The sequence below is a fragment of the Gracilinanus agilis genome, chromosome 3 (genome assembly GCF_016433145.1).
Source record: "Gracilinanus agilis isolate LMUSP501 chromosome 3, AgileGrace, whole genome shotgun sequence".
Classification (NCBI taxonomy): Eukaryota; Metazoa; Chordata; class Mammalia; order Didelphimorphia; family Didelphidae; genus Gracilinanus; species Gracilinanus agilis.
The window spans coordinates 30869786-30890190 of record NC_058132.1 but is presented as its reverse complement, the minus strand read 5'-3'; the positions used below and the strand labels follow the sequence as shown (position 1 = coordinate 30890190).

Genomic DNA, 20405 nt, shown 5'->3' with positions numbered 1-20405 from the left:
CCGCCGCTTCTGCGGCCTGGACCGGGGCCTGGGCCCCGCTGGCCCTGACAGCCCGAGCCCCCAGCGCCCGGCCTCCGCTCCTGGGGCCGCGGTCGCGGTCCGCCCGGACTGCGCGCTGAGCCCTAGTCCCTGCCTGCTCTGGCCCCGGCGCCCCCGGGCCCGGGCTCCCCCGACCCGCCCCCCATGGCGGAGACTAAGATTATCTACCACATGGACGAGGAGGAGACGCCCTACCTGGTCAAGCTGCCCGTGGCCCCGGAGCGGGTCACGCTGGCCGACTTCAAGAGCGTGCTCAGCAACCGGCCGGCCCACTGCTACAAGTTCTTCTTCAAGTCCATGGACCAGGACTTCGGGTCAGTGGCGGCCCCGGTGACGGTGGGTGGCGGGCGGCTCCCGGCCAGCTGGCCCTGCCTCTGGCCTGGTCTCTGGCCCTGACCCAGGCTCTGGCCCTGGGTGTCTCTGATTCTGGCCCTGTCTCTGGCTCTGTGTCTAGCCCAGGCTGGTTCTGGTTCTGGCCCTGACCCGGTCCCTTTCTCTGGCCTTGGCCTGGTCTCTGTCCCGATCTCTGGGAGGGGTGCTTTGGAGGGCCCCCCCAACCTCTCCCTACCCTGGGGCACCTGTTCCCTGACAGAGGGGTGGAGCCTCGGGCTGGGGTCTTCTCCCCCTCCTCTCATTTGTCCCTCAGCCTAGGGCTAGGTGTATCCGTGGGCTTCAGGGGCTCCCCAAATTTGACTGCCACTCCAAGGGGGGGTGCAGGAGTATTTAAGTGAGGGGAGGCAGGCCAGACCTGCTGCCCTCCCTCCTCCGATTGAGTGTCAGCACTGACTAAGGGGTGGGTGGGGGAAGATGGGCCCTGGCAGCTCTGGCAGGGCTTTTTGCCTTCTCAGACTCCTGGCTGGGCCGGGCACACGAGACGGTGTCCTGGGCAGGCCAGACTAGGCCCTTGGAGCTAACATGGCTGCCCTGGCCAGAAGGCCCTTGGAGCTGGGGAGGGAGCCAGGGTTGGGGGGGGAAGCGCCCTTGTGGAGGCACTTCTGCAGGCCGACCTCCCCACAGCCCCCACCTCGGATACCAGAGGAGTAGTCGCTTCTACCTTCTTCCCCCAAGCCCCAGAGACAAGGCCTGGCTCCCTCCATTTCTCAGAGCCCCCCCCTCGGCATCCAGGGTGCCTGGCGGGGAGGGGGGTGGCTCTCCTTCTCCAGGATCCCTCCTGGGAGGTCAGACCCCGTTTCCTCAAACCCTTTAGGGCTTGCTTGATGTCAGTAGCTGCCTCCCCCAGGCTGTAAGGTTTAGGGAGTCATTCTCTGGCCCCCCAAGCCTGCAGGGTACCTGTTACTTTTCTCAGCCCCACTGGCCCCCCGGGGGAGGAAGGGAGACGGAGCAGGCTGCTTTCTTAGCGAGGATGGAGCCTCTCCCTTCTAGGGCTAATGGGGGAGCTTGCTTTCCTGAGGCTGGCTCCTCACTGGCCAGGCCCAGGAATGGAGGGCCCGAGTTTCCTTGGCTCTGGCCCTGGCCTTGGCCCACTCGGTCCTGTGCCCCGCTGGGCTTGGCTGGTTGGTCCTCTCCTATTGATTAGGCCGGGGAGGGCCACTGACTGTGCCCTTGTTTACCCGTCACTTTCTGGGAGTTTGACATTGAAAACCATTTCCTGGTTCACATGTTGCTGCTGCCTCTGGCCCTGAGCAGTGGGAGCCCTGGCTTTAACCTGAGCAGCCCTGAACTGGGCTCTCTGGGGGGGACCTAAAGGGGCCAGCTCTGGGGGGGTGTCAAACTCAAATAGGAAGGGGGGGGTCTCCGAGCTGTCCCCTTGGGGGACCGTACTGACTTAGAAAATGCCCTGTTTACTTTATCTCTCCATTCTCTTGTATTTGTTTTTCCTTTGTTAATTATTTCCCATTTACATTTTAATCTGATTCTGGCCTCACCGGGGAGTGCTGTCCCCTTGGGACCATTGCCTTTGATGTCTGGGGTCTCTAGTAGAAAGGATGGAGGCCGAGGGCCTCCCCAGAATCCCAGGAATTCAATGGATTCTTGGATTTTCAGGCATAGACTGTTGGGGCTGGAAGGGACTTCGATGTGGAGGTCATTGAGTGCCTTCTCTCTCTCTGGGACTCAGTTTCCCCAGCTGTAAAGTGAAGGGGCTGAGCCAGATGACCTAAGAGGGCCCTTTCAGCCCTGTGGCAGTGACCCTGTGTGTTCTGTCTGTCCTGGGGGAGCCCCCACGCTGAGAGCGCCCCAGGCTCCACCTGGCTGCTCAGCTGGGAGACGGGAGGGTTTCTGCTGCTGGACAGCGCTGAGGCCCCCTCCTAGGAGATTTTATTGGCCTGAGGTTCTTGGCCAGAGGGGGAGGGACGGCAGGACTCGCCTTTCTGTGTGTGTGTGTGTGTGTGTGTGTGTGTGTGTGTGTGTGTGTGTGACTTGAAGCTTGGTTTGGGAGGGTTTGGAAAGCCCCTTTGGGGGGCTGGGGTCACGTGAGTATGAGGCCTCAAGATTGGGGCTTTGAGAAGAACTGGCAGGTCCCCCCCTTTGGCTGGGGACACCCACTTACTGCTAACCCCGGCTCCCTGCCCTTTTAGGTTGGGGAGATGAGGCTGAGGTGCCTGGGCTGCCAGCCCCCAGGGCAGGGGGGCAGTTCTTCAGCTTACTGTATTAACATCAGTTCGTCTGGCTAGGCTCTGGGGCTGGGGCTTGAACTCTTGGGGAAGGGGGTGGCTCCCCCTGGGCCCAGTTAGGTCTTTAAACACTCCAGGCCTGAGGGGACCCCTAACCTTCAGGCCTTCCCCTCCTGCTGAATCGTGGGGCCAATCCGAGGTTCCTTTCTCAGTCCCGGCCTTCCCTCTTCCAGATAATGGGCAAAGTGCCAAATGTTGGCGGAGAACCCAGTTTAAAGCTTGGCTTTGCTTCCTTCCCCTCCTGGTGCCTTAGTTTCCCTATTTGTAAAATGGCAGGATTGAATTCAGGTGATTGCTGATGCCCCGTCAGCTCCAAATAGGTGACCATGTGAGCTGGGTTTGACTCAGACAGCAGGCACCCCTCTGTCCCCAGTGGCACCCCAGGGCTCAGTGCTGCCCATCCTGTAAGTGAATCTGGGGGGCCTCCTGTAGCCCGAGGGAAGCTGGAGAGCTCCTGGGCTGGGCTGCCCTCCCACCCCTCCCCTCACCTGTTTTCAGAAGCCCATCCTTTCCCCTTAAGATTTCAGCCATGCGCTATGGGGAAGAACCACGGGAAGAGCTGGCTCTGATGGAGCAGGCCCTGGAGCAGAGGCTTGCCCTTGGGGATTCTCTGTCTCTGCCCCCTCCCTATTTGGTGACTCTGCGCCTGTCTCCAGGCCATCTCTGATCCTATCCAGGCTTGACTTGTCCTCCCATTAGCTGGTCCCTCAGTTTCTCCAGATGGTGGTTCAGGGTTCCAGTGGAGCTGCCCATTCCACCTTTAAATAAAAAGTCCAAACCCTTACCCTGTTGTCTTAGTGTCAATTCTAAGTCCTGCAATGAGGGTTCTGTGATTTGTCCAGGGTCACACACCTGGGAAGTGTCTGAGGTCAGATTTGAACCCAGGACCTCCTATCTCTGGGCCTGGCACTCTATCCACTGCGCCACCCTGTTGCCATTAAATAAAACATGTATTAGGTGCCTTCCTATTGCTGCCAAAGCTCAGCTCAAGGGCTTCTTCCTATGGAAAGCCTTTCTCGATTCCCTCCTTCCCTCCTCCCCATTCCCTGTGGCTGGTTTTTTGCTTCCCCCTCAAAAATTGCTTTCTATTGTTCCAGCCTTGTCTGACTCTCTGTGACCCTGTTTGGGGTTTTCTTGGCAAAGATACTGGAATGATTTGCCATGTCCTTCTCCAACTCATTTCACAGATGAGGAAACTGAGGCAGACAGGGTGAGATGACTTGCCCAGGGTCACAGAGCTGGTAAGTGTCTGAGGCTGAATTTGGACTCAGGTCTTTCTGACTCTAGGGCCTGTGTGCTCCCCTACCTCAAATTGATCTCGTGTTTAATTTAGAACATCTTGAGGGCTGGAGGGGGCGTCGATAGGCTCTTAACGTTTAGAGCTAATAAGGGAAACCATTCCCTTCATTGTACAGATGAGGAAACTGAGGCACCGAGCCGGGAAGTGACTTGCCCAGGGTCACAGAATTTCATGTTTTCCTTTGCAGACTCCGTGCCTGGCATGTGATAGGCACTCGGTAAATGTTTGTGGAGTTGAATTCTTTGATTGTGAGGACAGTATCATCAGTGTCATAGAAGGGGAAGGAGCTGGAAATGATGCCTTAGGACCCCTCTGTCTCTGCCCCGAACTTTCAGATAGAGCTAGAGAGCTATATAGATGGAGGTAGAGACAGAGGTAGAGATGACTGTTTCACAGTCTCGTTGCTTCCCTTTGTCACCCTCTGGATTTTATTTTATGTGTTATTCAGGTGTTTCGGGCTGTGTGACCCTTCATGACCCCATTTGGGGTTTCCTTCTCCAGCTCATGTTACAGATGAGGAAACTGAGGCAGACGGAGTGAAGTGACTGGCCCAGGGTCACATAGCTGGGAAGTATCTGGGGCCACCTTTGAACTCGGGTCCTTTGGACTCTAGACCCAGCGCTCTAACCATGGTGCCATTTTATTTTATGCTTCTGAGAAGGCATCCCTAGATGTGGACACACACACACACACACACACACACACACACACACACACACAAAAGGTTTGGGATTCTTGATTTAGGCCAAACCCCTCCTATTACGAATGGTGAAATTTACTTCCTCTCAGTGTGACCCTGGGCAAGTCACTTAACCCCAGGCACCTAGCTCTTAGGGTTTCTTCTTCCTTGGAACCAATACTTAGTATCGATCCTAAAACAGAAGATAAAGGGTTTTAAAACAAAATGAAACAAAAGGCAAGTGGAGAAACTGAGGGCCAGAGTCACCTGTTAGTAAGTTACAGAGGAGGAATTCGAATCTGGGCCCTCTGGCCAAATGTCCCGCCTTTAGCGTTAGGTTGGCTTGGAGGACGGGTTCGCCTGGCCGGCGTGAGGCTGGCTTCCGGGGGCCGCCGGTCAGCTCTGCGCCGTCCCTCTGCTGTCTCTCTGCCCCGTAGCGCCGAGGCCTGGTGGCACATTCCTTCGGATCCTTTGTCCTCCCCGGCCTCCAGAGACTCAAGGTTGGCTCCCAGAGCACGGCTGGTTGGCATTGATAGAAGGTGCGGAGGAAGCCACGGGGGGACCCAAAAAGGATCATAAATCAAATGCCGGCTCTTCTTGCCATCTAATTGGGTTTCCCCAACAACCCTGGGGAGCAGGCGCTATTATGATTGCTGTTCCTGTTTTACAGAGATGGAAACTGAGGCTGAGAGAGGTAAAAGGACTGGGTCAGCCGCACACAGCCTGGAACGTGTTAGAGGCAGGACCTGAACTCACTCCCCGTAGTCCGTACTGCCTTTTTAGAATTCAAGGCTCTTTGCCCTGCACCAAAGGACTGCAAATACCAACAGTAATTATTATACGAATTATTACTCGGATCCCTTCAGCCTGGACCATCCTTCCCTTCCCCACCACTTCGGGTTCCTTGTATCTAGCCGGACTGTCCTTGGCCCTGGGGGTGGAGCCCACGGTCAGGGCTGAGCCAGGGAAGGGTTGGGCCAGCGCTGACCCTTGACCTCTCCCTCCCACCCTCGCTGGTCCAGGAGCCAAGTGTGGCCGGCTCAGTACAAACACACAAAAGCAGTGCCCGAGGGAGGAGGGACCCTCTGTGGAATCCGATGCAGAAAGAATCTCGGAGACGAGAAGACCAAGAGGTGGTCATCCCACCCGCCTTCAAGCAGGGGCTCTTAATCTGGGCTAGTGAAACTTAAAAAATATGGCGACCACCGTATTTCACCCTTCAGTGGTTCCTTTTGCAATCGGACATATTTGCTTTCATGCATTTAAAGGCGGGATGCCGATAAGGGGCCCCACAGGCCCCCGCAGCCTGCGCAAGGGGTCCATCACACAGAGGAGCTTAGGAAGCCCTGATTAAAGCCTTCCCAGAGCTGCTCATTATTCTGCTTTGAAGATGGCACTTATTGTTGGAAGTCTTGGGTCTCGCGAAGCCTAAATGTGCTTCTTTCCAGGGTTCCCAGTTCTTCCCTTTGGGGCCAGGCGGGGCAAGTCTAACTTCTCTTCTACCAGCCCTCAACAGCCAGAAGCCAGCACCTGTGACCCCCCCTGGAACCACTGAAGTGCCCCTTGCTCCTTCAAGGGACCCTCCTGTGGTTTAATCTCTTCCCCACCTCCGGTGCCCACCTCTGGAGATTCTCCCACTTTTCAGCCCTTGAATGTGGGCCCCAGAGCCAATCCTGTCACTCTGGTTTAGGCTGATGGGGGAAGAATAAACACCCTGGGGAGCAGCTAGGTGGCTCTGTGGATTGAAAGCCAGGCCTAGAGACAGGAGGTCCTGGGTTCAAATCTGGCCTCAGATACTTCCTAGCTGTGTGACCTTGGGCAAGTCACTTGACCCCCATTGCCTACCCTTAACCACTCTTATGCCTTGGAACCAATACACAGTATTGACTCCAAGACAAAAGATAAGGGTTTAAAAAAAAAAAAAAGAATAAACACCTTCCTGGTGGGGGACCCATTAACCCTCTTAACCAATGGCTCCTGGCTTTTTTTTTTAAATCACCTTATCCCAATGTTCATTCCGTTTGAGTTCTCAAGTCCACTAATACCACCAGATCTTTTTCAGATGAATTACTAGGAAAAAACGATAATAAATCCGTAGATTTCCCCAAGTCCCAGTTTAGCATTAAGGCACAGGGCCCCTTGGGCTCTGCTGGGGTTTATTTAGCTCCCTGATGGGAAGTCCTGGCTTCCTTCCCTGAGACCATGTCGCTTCATTTAATAACTTGGAGTGGGTTAAGCCATCCTGTGCCTTCCCTTATCCCGGTGGAGAAGGAGGCAGGGAGAGAAGAGATGCCCCATAGAGATCAAGCATTCTACTCTCCCCCACCCCAGCGTGGGCAACCTTCAAGAACCCTTCTGGGTCCAGTCAGCTACTGGATCCTCCTTCCATCCCTCTCTGTGACCCAGGTAGGGGCGGCTTTTTCTGCACTTCCCCCTCCCCCCCTTAGTGCCGTCTCCATTCTCAAACTGAGCCTTCTATCCGCTTAGCCACAGACGAGGTAGAGCCCCCATTCCCTTCGTGCCCATCTCCCCCAAGCCTTGTGGTCCCTCGAGACAAGAAGCTGTTTAGGTACTTATGGAAGGGAAGGGAATCCAGGCTCAGGCCTTTGCGGTCCTCTGGAACCCTCTGGCACTTCTTGTCTCTACAGCCAGCTTGACTGTCAGTCATTCAGTCCTTTACCAGCTTGTAAGCTCCTGGCGGGCAACGGCTGAGCTTTGCCTCCGTTTAGATCCCCATTGCTTAGCACAGTTTTGTTTTTCAGCCTTTTCACTTGTGCCCAATTCTTCGTCACCCCATTTGGGGTTTCTTGGCCAGGATGCTCCTGGTTGGCCATTTCCTTCTCCAGCTCGTTTTACAGATGTGGAAACTGAGGCAAACCAGTTGTGTCTGACTTCTCGTGGCTCCACTTGGGGTTTTCTTGGCCAAGATACTGGAGTGGTTTGCCATTTCCTTCTCCAGCTCATTTTACACAGGAGGAAACTTGAGACAAACCAGTTGTATCTCACTCTTTCTGGCCCCATTTGGGGTTTTCTTGGCCCAGATACTGCAGCAGTTTGCCATTTCCTTCTCCAGCTCATTTTACAGATGAGGAAACTGAGGCAGACCAAGTATGTCTGATTCTTCATGACCTCATTTGGGGTTTTCAAAGGATACTAGAGTTATTTGCCATTTCCTTCTCCAGCCCATTTTGCGGACGAAGAATCAGAGGCAAACCAGTTGTGTCTTACTCTTTGTGACCCTATTAAGGATTTTCTTGGCAGAGATACTGGAGTGTTTGCCATTTCCTCTTCCAGCCCACTTGACAGAGGAGGAAACCGAGGCAGACAGGGTGAAGTGACTTGTCCAGGGTCATACAGCTAGGAAGTGTCTGAGGGCAAGATTTACCAGCATTTCTATCCTTTTGGCATCTTCCCCTCCGTTGGTGTCCGGGAGGATTGTCCTCAGCCATTCGGGCCCTGGTTGGACGCGTTGGTGGGAGCCTTCCTGTAGAAGAGGCTTTCATGAGGGAGTCAAGCCAACAAGTGTTTATGAAGCGGTTCCTTCCTGCCAAGTTCTGGGGCAAAAACACGGGGCAGGAGAAAAGGTCCGCAGCCCCCAGAGCCTGCTGTTTCCCGGGCCGGCCTCCTCTGGGCCCTGCTTCTCCAGAACAGGCCGAGGAGGTGGGATCCCAGGAGCCCCAGAGAGCGGATTCCTGAATTCCTCGTTGGGGTGGATCTGTGGGGGTGGAGGCCCAGGGCTGGGCAGAGCTTTGAATTCGATTCCTCCCCCATCAGGCAGGGCTCGGCCTGAGATGGGCAGGTACGGCCTTGTGGGAGGGAGGCTGGAGCAGGGGAGGGGATCCAGGCTGGGGGGCTCCCTGCTCCCCCATAATTAGATTCTTGACAGACAGTGGCAGGATCTCGACGGATCCTTATGTAAAAGGGAAACGGGGCGTGTTTCTGACGGGTGGCCTTTCCCGCTTTGTCATCACCCTCACCAGGCAGCTCTGGCTATGTCTGCTTGGGCTCAGCCCGGCGCCCGCCTCCCTGGGGCCCTGCAAAGAGTGGGGGGGGCCTGGGCCTCTCTCCAGGCTGTTCCTCTAAGCTTGAGCCTTCTGGGCTGGGACCTGATGACCCCAGACCTTAGCCAATGGCCCGCTGTGCCTTGGCGGGGAGAGGGATGGCCCCGCGGGGAGGCAGACGCGGCCCGGGCCTCGGTGGGCTAGAAGACCATTTCTTCCCCTCTGTAGAAAAGGACGGATATGGTTCTGGCCTCCTCTGTAGAGCCTTTGGCTGAGCCGGACGCTCAGATTTCCCTCTCTGGGACTCAGTTTCTCTCTCTGTCGAACGAAGGGGTCAACTAGATCGGCCTTCTTCACCTCTCGGCCTTGGCATTTTGGGGAAATCAATGAACCTTTTCCCAGAATGATTCTAAATGCACAGGGATACAAAGGACGCCACTTCTATTGAAATATAATTCTACACACACACACACACACACACACACACACGCACACACACACACACACACACACACACACACACACACACTAAAGGCACCCTCCCTTGCTCAGAATTGAGGATGGGCCTAGCCAGAGGGGACAAAGACCCTCCCTCCCCCCAGCCAGTCTGGGGTCTGCCAGTGGTCCAAGGCACGACTTTGAGGAAATTCTCTCTCTCGGTGCCGTTTGGCAATTTCTCGTTTTTTTCTTTTCTTTTGTACTTTTCTCAGTTCCATATAAGAGCAGTTTCAGCATTAGCCTGTCAGACTCAAGTTCCCAGGCCTCCCTCCCTCCCTTCCCCTCGCTGAGAAGGCAAGCCATGGGCTCTGGGTTATCCGATTTATCCTTTAGAGAGTTCTCTGGGACACGGAGTTTAATGGACTTGCCCAGAGCCACCCATCCACTATTTGTCAGAGGCAGGACTCGAACGCAGGACTTCCCGACTCCACGACCAGCCCCCCGGGCTGCCTCCCTCTGGGTTGCATTTTGCTGATGGGTTAGACTGAGGTCTGGCGTCCCGGATCTCTCAGAGGCATGAGGTGGACACATTCTGCTCTGGGGACTTTCCAAGCAGGAAGAAAGGCAGAATGGGAAGAGCTGCTGGCCCTAAGGGGTAGGGGGAGCCTGCTGCATTGTGGGGAGGAGGAGGAGGCCCTGGGAGGCTGCCCTGGACCCCACTGGGCTGGGGACCTCACAGAGTGCTGCTGATGCGGCCTTGGGTTGCCATGGGAACCCCCAGAGGCTCTGGTGCACCCTTCAGTGCCTGCGTGGGCCCTGAAGCCTTTTCCTCCCCTTCTGGGTGGGTGGGGAGCTAACAAGCCCCAGCAGGGGCAGGGATGGGGGCAGCCCTGTGTGGGGCCTCTGATGTGCTGGGCTGGGCTGGGCCTGGCCGGATTTTGTTATTCCTCTTTGGGAGCCCCAACTGAAAGGCCAGCTTGAGAGATGGGGAGGGACTTGGCCAGCCTCAGCTCCCTGAGGGGAGGTTTCTGGCCCAGCCTATCATCTGCGCCAGGCACAGGGCTGGGGGCTGGGGGCAAGAGACAAAAAAGAAATCGGCCCTACCCTCAAAGAGCCCTTTTCTGGATAAGAAAAAACCCAACACGGGCAGAACAGTGAGTACGGAATAATGACTGAGAAATGGAGAAGTGGGAGAGGGCACTAATGATGGGGGAAATCAGGGAGGACTTCTTGTAGGAGGCAGCCTTTCTGCTGAGCCTCAAAAGCAGCTATTGAAAGGTGGGGATGAAGAAGGAGTTTGGGCCTGGCTGGGGAGAATAGCCTGCATGTGTAGGTGTGGAAGTGGCTTATGGCAGACAAAGGCCACAGTCATTCCTGTCCTCTAGTAGCCTCCCTTCTGGGGGAAGGGAGGGAAGTTTAACATATTAGAAGGAAATTTGAGGGGGAAGCTGGGTGGCTCCATGGATAGAGAACCAAGCCTAGAGGCAGAGGGCCTGGGTTCAAATCTGACCTCGTGTGACCCTGGGCCAGTCACTTACCTGCCATTGCCAAGCCCTTGCCACTCCTCTGCTTTGGAATCAATAGACAGTATTGAGTCTAAGATGGAAGGTGAGGGTTAGAAAAAAAAAAGTTAATGTAAGTGGGATATGGAAGGGGGGGGGGGGAGAGAGAGACAGAGAGACAGAGACAGACAGAGATAGAGAGAGAGGGGGGACAGGAAGAGACAGAGGGACAGAGAGACAGAGACAGAGAGAGACAGAAGGACAGAGAGACAGAGAGAGAGGGTCAGAGACAGAGAGGGACAGAGACAGAGACAGAGGGACAGAGACAGAGACAGAGACAGACAGAAAGGGACAGAGACAGAGACAGAAGGACAGAGAGACAGAGAGAGGGAGTCAGAGATAGAAAGACAGAGACAGGGACAGAGAGACAGAGACACAGAGAGATAGGGACACAGAGACACAGAGACAGACAGAGAGACAGGGACACAGAGACAGACAGAAAGACAGAGACAGGGACACAGAGACAGAGAGACAGGGACACAGAGACACAGAGACAGACAGAAAGACAGAGACAGGGACACAGAGACACAGAGACACAGAGACAGACAGAGAGACAGAGACAGGGACACAGAGACACAGAGACAGACAGAGAGACAGAGACAGAGCGCTGGTAACTTGAGGGACGAGAAGCCTCCCGAGTCCAGGGTGCTGGAGGATGGCCGGCCTTCCAAGATTGCTCCCTTGGGGGAGGCAGACTTGTTCCAAGGCCTTGGGGTTCAGCAGCGGGTTCCCCTAGCAGGCGGGCCCTGTGTGTTCTCTGGGATCGGGGCCAAGGACGCCAGATGGGATTTCTTCCCATGTCCCAGATGGAGAAACTGAGGGCCTGATAGAGGAGCTGGAAGGTCTGGACCCTTTTCCGCGCCCTCTGGGGGGCCGTCAGGAATGGAGGCTGGGCCAGGGCTTCTCCTCCTCGTCTCTACGGGGGCTGCCCAAGGGTGCCTTTCCCTTGGAGTGATACTGCTCACGGTTATCATCATTAACATTTATGGGGGGCTCCCATTGTCCCCATTTTTACAGATGAGGCCGTGACCTCGGGGGTTCCTGGCCCCCCGCTCGCCCAGCTGGGTTCCTCCTCTGCCCCCGCCCGTGGCACCTCCTTCTCCCCCTGAGTCACTGGGGAGCTGTTGGGTCTTGAAAGCTTTGGCTCCCGTGAGTCATGAGCCGGGCAGGGAGGAGGAGGAGGAGGGCTCCCCTCGGGACACCTGGCTTGTTGCTTTGAGGCGCCCCCGCCTGGCTAAGGGGAGGCTGAGGAGGGAGGCCGGCTGTGCCCCCCTTGCCGGCCCCTTTCTCTGGACCCTGGCGTGCCCGGCTCGGGCCGAGGGGATCTGTGCCCTGCCACGCCCGGCTAGAGGCCCGCCCTTGGCCGTGCCCATCCCAGGAGGCTGAGCCCAGCCCCGAGGCCCTTCTCACACCTGGGCATCCAGCTCTGGGCTGAGACAGCCTGGAAGCAGAAGCCGGAGATGGGGAAGGCTTCTGGGGAACGGGGGGCAGAAGGGAACAAGCATTTATTAAGAACGTATTCGTGGGGCCTCCAGGTGGCTCAGGGGAGGGAGAGCCTCCAATCTGGCCTCGGACACTTCCTAGCGGGGCGGCCCTGGACAAGTCACGTAACCCCCACTGGGCAGCCCTCGCTCTTCTTCTGCCCTGGAGCCCCTCCCCAGCCTGGATTCTAAGAAAGTCAGGGCTAAACAGAAGCAGACCCGGGACCAGGCTCCGAGAGGCCGATGGAGGGTCCCCGGGAGTCTGGGGGGGCTTCACGCACAGGCTGGATGACTCTCGGTCAGGGTGGCCTGGAGCAGCTCCCCCTGCCTGCCCGCCCCTTCCTACCCCATTTCTAGGTGGACAGGGCTGTGGCCGGAGAGATAGGAAGCTCTTTGGGGGCTCGTCCAGTCTCCTGCCTGGGGCCGGCCCCCCCCCCCCGCCCCGGCCGGAGCATGGAAGCCCTGGTGCTGGGGGAGGCTGAGAAACAGCTTGTGGTTTGGGGTTGAGGAATCTGTCGGACTCGGGGTGTGGGGGAGCCCCAGGAGGAGGAGCAGGGGACAGGCCTCCCCGGATAGGCCCCGCCGGGCCAGTCTGTAAGCCCACGTCCCGGGCCTTAGGGAGCGCACGTGCCGAGACGAGTCTCCCGAGGTAATGACTGAGCGCTTTCAAGGACTTTCCATTCTTTGGGGGAAACGGCACGTCCCCAGAGCAGCCGGTAGGAACCGAGTACGAGCTAATTTGGGAATGGCCAGGGGAAGGCGGCAGTGGCTAGGCGGGGCAGAAAAGGCCCCCAGCTGCCAAAGCCATCTTCCCAGAGAGCCCCAGGTGTGAGCCCATCTCCTCCCCCCTTAACTCCTGTGGCTCCCTATCACCTCTGGGACCGACCAACTGTAAAACCCTCCGTCTGGCATTCATAGTCCTTTCTTACCTGCGCCTCCATGCATTTCCAGCCTGCTTACGCCCTAAAATCCCTCTAGACCCCCGTTCTCTGCTCGAGTGACCCGACTCCCTCGCTGTGCCTCAAACACGACCCTCCATGTGGAGCTCTGCCTCTCCTCTGACCAAGAAACCTTTCCCTCTGCCCATTTCTGGTGTCTTCTCTCTGTCTGTCTGTCTGTCTGTCTGTCTGTCTGTCTGTCTGTGTCTGCTGTCTCTGCCTCTCTCTATCTCTCTGTCTCTCTCTCATTCTCTCTCTCTCTGTCTCTTTCTGTCTCTGTCTCTCTGTCTGTCTCCCTCCCTCCGTTCCTCTCTCTCTCTGCTGTCTCTATCTCTCTGTCTCTCTCTATTTCTCTGTCTCTCTCTGTCTCTCCTCTGTCTCTGTCTCTGCTGTCTCTGCCTCTCTATCTCTCTGTCTCTCTCTGTTTCTCCCTCTGTCTCTCTCTCTGTCTCTCTCTCTCTCTGCTGTCTCTCTCTCTGTCTCTGCTGTCTCTGTCTCTCTCCCTCTATCTCTTTCTCCTCTGTCTCTGTCTCTTCTTTGTCTCTGCTGTCTCTGTCTGTCTCCCTCCGTCCCTCCGTCCCTCTCTCTCATGCGTTGTCTCCTCTCTTAGACTGTGGAGCTCTTTGAGGGCAGGACCTGCCTGTCCGCAGGCCTCACACAAGGCTGGGCACAGTTACTGACTTGTGGAGGTGACACTCTGTGACCCCCTTTGGGGCTGTCTTGGCAGAGGTCCTAGAGCGGTTGGTGGTTTCTTTCTCTGACTGATTTGAGAGATGAGGAAACTGAGGCAGGCAGACAGGGTGAAGGGACTTACCCAGGGTCACCCAGCTAGTGTCTGAAGCTGGATTTGAACTCATCTTCCTGCTTCCAAGCACCCCCCAGCTGCCCTTGTCTAGGAAGGTGCCTGGGTTCAGGTTGGTGCTGAGGCTGGAGGCCTGGGTGACCGGCGCTGCTACCCGTGACAATAATCGGACATTTCTGGGGAGCGCAGGGTTTGTTCGGAGGTTGGGAAGGGATGATGTCGAGGGCTCTTTGGGGCATGTTGAGTCTGAAAAGTCAAGCAGGGGCAGCTAGGACAGCTGGCTCAGTGGATGGAGCGCCGGGCCTCGAGTCGGGAGGTCCTGGGTTCCACTGTGGCCTCAGACACTTCCTGGCTCTGTGACCCTGGACAAGTCACTTCACTCCCACTGCCTAGCCCTTACCTCTCTTCTGCCTTAGTACCAATACATAGTACTGACTAAGATGGAAGGTCAGGGTTAATACATTTTTTTCTACATTGTTGCCATCATTGCATATATTAGTTTGGTAGTTGCTATTTTTTTTTAATTTGCTTTGTGTCATAACTGTGTGACCCTGGACAAGTCACTTTACCCCCTTTGCCTAACCCTTACTCCTCTTGTGCCTTGAACCAGTAAGACAGACAGTCAGGAGTTAAAAAAAAAAAAAAAAAAAAAAAAGTCACGCGGGCTGAGCGTTATCTGGAGGCCAGAGGTCGCAGGTGGCATTGGCGAGTTAGAGCCGGCTGGACTCGGGTCAGGAGGACCTGGGTTTGAGTTTCTCCTTGGATGCTGCCTAGGAGGTCTTGGGCAAGTCATTTCCCCTCTCCTGGCTCATCTGTGAGACAGGGATAATCCTGGCACTCCCTCCCAGGGAGATCATGTCTGTAAATGCTCCGTAGTGAGCCTCTTTGGGAGGATGGGAACACTGAGGGTCTGGAGCGTCTGGGACTGCTCCCACCCTGGGACCCTCTCTGAGACCTTTGGGCCGCCGCCGGGCTTCAGGAGAAGGAAAGAGGCCGGACCTCAATCCTGCTGGGCCGGTGATGACAACAGAGCCCCTGGGCAGGCCTGAGAGGTGCTCAAGCCCATTTAACAGATGAGGAACGCGAGGCCCAGAGAGGCAAGCATGAGCCGGAGGTCAGAGAGTAGCCTGGAAGGGTCTGAGGCTCCCACTTGTCCTCACGAGCCTCTTTTTTCATGGAACTTGGGACGTCTTTGGCCCATCTGGCCCTCACCCTCCTCTGTCTAACCTCTGCACAGCTGCCCGGCCGATATTCCTAAAGCTCCGCTCTGAGGGTGATACTCCCCTGCTCAAGAACCCTCAGGGGCTCCCCATTTGCTCTAGGGTCCCCCTCAGATTCGGGCCCTTTTGGCTCTTTCCATTCCAGTCGGCCCGGCCCTTCAGGACGATGACATCTCCCACTCTCACACCTTTGCCTGTGCTGCCTCCCCGAGTCCTGTCTCCACGTTCCCCCACCTCCGGGAACCTGTCAGTCTGCCGGGCCGATGTGCCTGGTCTGGGGTCCAAGAACTCTTTTTTGAGGCTCTTAGAATCCATACTGGGTATTGGCTTCAAGACAGGAGAACGGTCAGGGCTAGGCCGTGGGGGTGAAGTGACTGGCCCAGGGTCACCCAGCTGGGAAGTGTTTGTGGTCGGATTGGAACCCAGGACCTCCTGTCTCCAAGCCTGGCTCTCCTACCTCCCGAGAACTCATTTAAAATGGTTGTTGGGGACTCTTTCCGTAAGATGGACTTCCTAAAATTGCATTCCTGTTTTGGTGTGTTTGCTGTCTTTACACATTTAAAATGTGAGTCTGAGAGGAATCGCTGTGAAACCAAAGGTTCCGCCTCCCTGCTGTAGGGACTTTTGTCGTAGTGACCTTGGGCAAGTCCCTTAACTCCCGGCCCTCCTGCCTTCTCCCCAGGAGGCCGTCCGCAGCCACGTTGGGTGGATTTCGTGTCACTTACCTGGGTGCCCCTCCCCCGTGGGAGCCCGAGAGCAGGGGATTGTGGGGGCTCTGAGGGGGCCGTGGGGCGCAGAGGGAAATGCCTCCTTTCTGTGCTGGCAGGCACAGAGCCCAGGATCCAGGGCCCGAGTTACACCCATGGAAAATGGAGGCCGCGCCGGGCCTTGACCCAGGCCGGGGGCCCCCCTGACTTCCTCCTCCTCCCTGCCCCTTCCCCCCTCGAGCCCGATTGTTCTGGGCTCCCTGGGCTTCCTGGGATGGGGAGCGAACACGGCTGTTTCCACGGGCCTTGGAGCCCGGCCCAGAGAGCTCCTGCAGGGAGGGGGGCGGGGAGAGCTGGCCGGCTCTGGGGGGGTCAGTGCGAGGCCGGGGCCCACGGGGCAGCCGCTCCCGAGTCTGGGAGGTGTGGACGGGAGCCGGAGCCCGGCCTCCTGTGGGAAGGAGGTGAGGACACGCTGGGGGAGCCTGTGCACCCCTTCTCCGAGTTCTCGTTCTAAATCCATAAGAATACAGTTTTGGAATTCCTTCCTTCCTTCGGTCTTAGGATCACATTTGTTTCGGTGAAAGCCTGTCTTTCTCTCTTAGAATCGACACTAAATATGGGTTCTAAGGGCTAGGCCATGGGGGTGAAGTGACTGGCCCAGGGTCACCCCGCTAGGAAGTGTCTGAGGCTGGATTTGAACCCAGGACCTCCTGACTCCAGGTCTGACTTTCCATCCGCTGAGCCACCCAGCGGCCCCATAAAAAATGAAAATAAAACCAAGTTCCTAGAACGCTGGTCTTCAGTGAGTGGCTCCTGGGCAGAGAGTGGTGGGCACGGTGTGGGCGGTTTCCCTGGCACCTGGGTTGCCAGAGGTTGTGTTGTGTCACGGGGAGGGGAGAAACAAGATGGAGGCAACATGGTGGTGGCCCAGCAGTAGTGGGGGAAAGGGCAGCGGGTGGCACAGCGGATAAAGTGCCCGATCTGCAGACAGGAGGCCCTGGGTTCCTAGCCGGGTGACCCTGGCCAAGTCACTTAACCTCTTTTGTCAAGTTCTTGCCCTTTTGTCTTAGAGTTGTTAGGAGGACTGCTAGTACGGGTCTGAGAAGAAAAAGCATTGCAAGTGGAGTCCTAGGTTCTGGGCCTCAGTTTCCTCGTCTGGAGGCCATTATCTCTAACTCCACGGTCCCTTGACTAATGGGCCCCAGCGTCCACGTCTGTAAAATACGAGGCTCAGTCGAGGCCCCTTCCACGGCTCCCAGTCTGTGACCCCGACCGTGTCCAGGAAAATGGGGCCAGCGAGGTGGCCGCAGGGGGAGCTCGGCCAATCCGGCCGGCTTTTCCTTGGCGTTGGCCGTCGGTTATTGTCGTGATTGGGGGAGGAGGAGAGCTGGGCCCTGCCTGCCTGCTGCATTCTACTGGCACGTCCAGAACCATGCATTGGGCCAGGTAGAGGAGCTTCTGGGGATGTCCCTGGCTGCAGGGAGTTTACATTCCACACGAGGGAAGAAACAGATCTGTGGTAAATAAATACAGGCAGTGTGGGGGAGTGGCTAGAGCACCGAGCCTGGAGACGACAGGAACTGAACTCAGATCCCCACAAATCCCTGAAACTCTCTGGGCTTAACCCCTCAGTTTCTTCCTCTGTACAGTGTAGCTCTCAATCTGGGTCCTCTGAGAAATGCAGATTCTTCTTAGGAGGGACGGGATGGGGAAGGCCACACGGACCCCTCTTAGAACCAAGAAAAGCCTTTTGGAGAAGTTGGTATGTAAGGGATGCCTTGGAGGGAGTCAGGATGTCCTTAGAGCAGAAAATGATGGAGAGAGAGAGAGAGAGAGAGAGACAGAGACAGAGACAGAGAGAGAGACAGAAAGAGAGACAGAAAGAGAGACAGAGAGAGAGAGAGACAGAGAGACAGAGAGAGAGACAGAAACAGAGAGAGAGAGAAGGAGAGGGAGAGGGAGAGGGAGAGAAGGAGGGAGGAGAGAGAAGAGGAGAGAGAGGGAGGGGGAGAGAGAGGGAGGGGGAGAGAGAGAAAAGAAAAAAGAAAAGAGAGGGAGAGGAGAGAGAGAGACAGAGAGACGCTGCTCTGCACTCGGCCCCTTTTCCCTGGTTCTGAGCCTGGGGAGTTTGGGGGGGCTGGGGATTGCCTCGAGGTAAGGGGCTCATCACAATCTCTGATGAGAGTCTGAAGGATTGAGTTACTCAGTCACATGGTCTCTGCACACTTCTCCAACTGCCTGGCACACGCTGGAGGCAAGGCAAGGGGGGTGCCAGGCTCTGGCCCTGGGCCTGAGCAGGAAGGCCAGCTGTGACTGCCCTTCTTTGGGAGGTGGGGGAGGGGGAGGCAAGCCCCTTATGCCCCTTACTCACAGTACGGTAGGCCTCCCCCTCCACACACACAAATTGAGCCGCCCCATGATGGTGGGGGGTGTTTCGGGGCTCCCCTGCCCTTCAGGCTCGGATCAGGGTGGCCCTGGGCCCATCCACAGGCCGCGCTGGGTGTCCAAGTTTGTCACGGGTCTGAGCGTCTCCCTGTCTGTCTTGGTCTCGAGTCCGTGCCTCTCTTTCTGTGTGTGGATTTTGCTTAGACGGTCTGGCGAGTGGGGTGAACTTTGCAGTTGGCTGCATAGAGGGTTCCAGGTTCATGCCAGTATCTCAGCCATGGCCAGGTTCCAGGTCCAGACAGTCTCCCTCCTGGCAGAAAAGGCCCAGGAGCGGGAGGACCGCCTCTCTGCCATCCAGGTGACCATCGGACAAGGGGACGACTGACTCTGAAGAGAGGAGAACAGGGGCCCCCCAGAGGACAAAGGGGGAGCCCTGAACCCTTGGAGCCAAGCAGAACGGAGGAGCCCAGGGTTAAGAGAAAAGTGTTAGCGGCGGAATCTCCTGCTCTTCTGCTGGGCTGGCCACAGTGATGGGCGTTCAGTCCTGCTCGAATGGCCAGACCTCCAGACCAGTCACTCATTGAGGTCACCTCCAAAGCAGACCTCCAGGGAATCTAGGAGAGAGAGAGAAAGACAGACACACACAGACAGACAGACGGGGGGAGAGAAAGGGAGAGGAAGAGAAAAAACAGAGAGAAGGGCACAGAAAGTACAGAAAGAAGAATTCTTTGGCAAGCTGGGGGGCAGTTAGGTGGCACAGTAGATAGAGTGTCTGACTTGAATTCAAATCCAGCCTCAGATACTGACTGTGTGACCCTGGACAAGTCACTTCACCCTGTTTGCCTCAGTTTCCTCATCTGTGGAATGGGCTAGAAAGGGAAACTACTCCAGTCTTTGCCACGAAAACCCCCAGTGGGGTCACAGAGTCGGGACGACGGAAAACAACTAACAACAAACTATTGAGAGCATCTGACCGTTTGAGGAAGTTGAAGACGGAGGAGGAGGAAGCTGTCGGAGAAGGCCGGGCTCCCCAGATTTTCTTTTCTTTCTTCTTCCTCCTCCAAGCCCTTAGACTTCCTCCACCGTCCTTAGATCAGAAGGAACAGACCGAAAATGGCCAGTGAGGAGTTGAAGTGCCAGCCAGGAAGGCATCGATGGGAGTGGCACAGGCTGCCCCTGATTAACCAGATTGCCAGGTACAGACGGATTGCTTAGATCCAGGGCAAACTAGGTGGAGTCCCTCTGGCCTCAGACCAGCTGGGTGTCTAGATTCACTAGCTGGGTGACCCTGGGCAAGTCACTTACCTCAGGCTTCCTCAGTTTTCTCATCTGTAAAACGGGGGGCAGAGCAGTGCCTACCTCCCGCGGCCGTTGTGAGGATGGGATGAGATCTCTGCGAAGCGCCTAAAGACGGTGCCTGGAACACCGCTGATACCTAATCCGTGCTTTCCCGAACTGGCTGCAGAACCAGAGAAGGGCAAATGTCCCAGTTTTCAGCTGAAGATCTGGTTTCTGTGAGCCAGACTCGAATCTGGACTTGAATTCCTGGCTGTCCTGGGGTCACGGCTTTCTAGCTCCTCGGGGCCAAGACCCTCATCGTCCGGACACACCGAGGGTCGCACAGCTGGTTGAGTGTGAGGCGGAATTCCCACTCGGCTCTCAGTCCAGGCACCACGTGGCAAGCAAGGAGAGAAAAGGCTCTCGTGGAGCGCCGCAGAACGCTGGCCTCGGCCCTGGGCCAGTCAACCTGTTAGCAGAGATTTGGGCAAAGCCCAGCTTTAGCAGATTGGCCAGTGCATCGAGTCAGGGTCTCGCAGGATGGGTGCCAAGATGAAACAGAACAGGCAGTGAAAGAAAGTGAGAGTGCAGTGAGCTTCCCAAGGGCTGGCGTGTAGATTCCGGGAAGGCAATGGGCATGGCTTGATTTTTCCTCTTTGTGCCTTTTTTCAGTCTTGTGCAACTCTCAGGGACCCCATTTAGGGTTTTCTTGGCAAGGATCCTGGAGTGGTTGGCTATTTCCTTCTCCAGCACATTTTACAGATGAGGAAACTGAGGCCAACAGGGTGAAGTGACTTGCCCAGGGTCACACAGCAAGTGTCTGAGGCCAGATTTGAGCTCATAAAGATGAGTCTCCCTGACTCTGGGCCTGGCTCTCTCTATCAACGGCACCTACCTGGCTGGAGAGTATTTCGGTGCTCCAGAAGTCCTCGCTGAGTAAAG

General features: G+C 56.4%; 1 protein-coding gene across 2 annotated transcripts in view; it reads left to right on the top strand.

Annotated features, from left to right (window-relative positions):
* Window positions 1-76: 76 nt before the first annotated feature.
* DVL1 (dishevelled segment polarity protein 1) overlaps window positions 77-20405 on the top strand; it is a 36217-nt gene continuing 15888 nt past the window's right edge. For both annotated transcript variants that reach the window (XM_044667517.1, XM_044667516.1), the window contains exon 1: window positions 77-353. In XM_044667517.1, the coding sequence (XP_044523452.1) occupies window positions 184-353 (170 nt within the window). In that variant the 5' untranslated portion in view covers window positions 77-183. The remainder of the gene's footprint in view (window positions 354-20405) is intronic.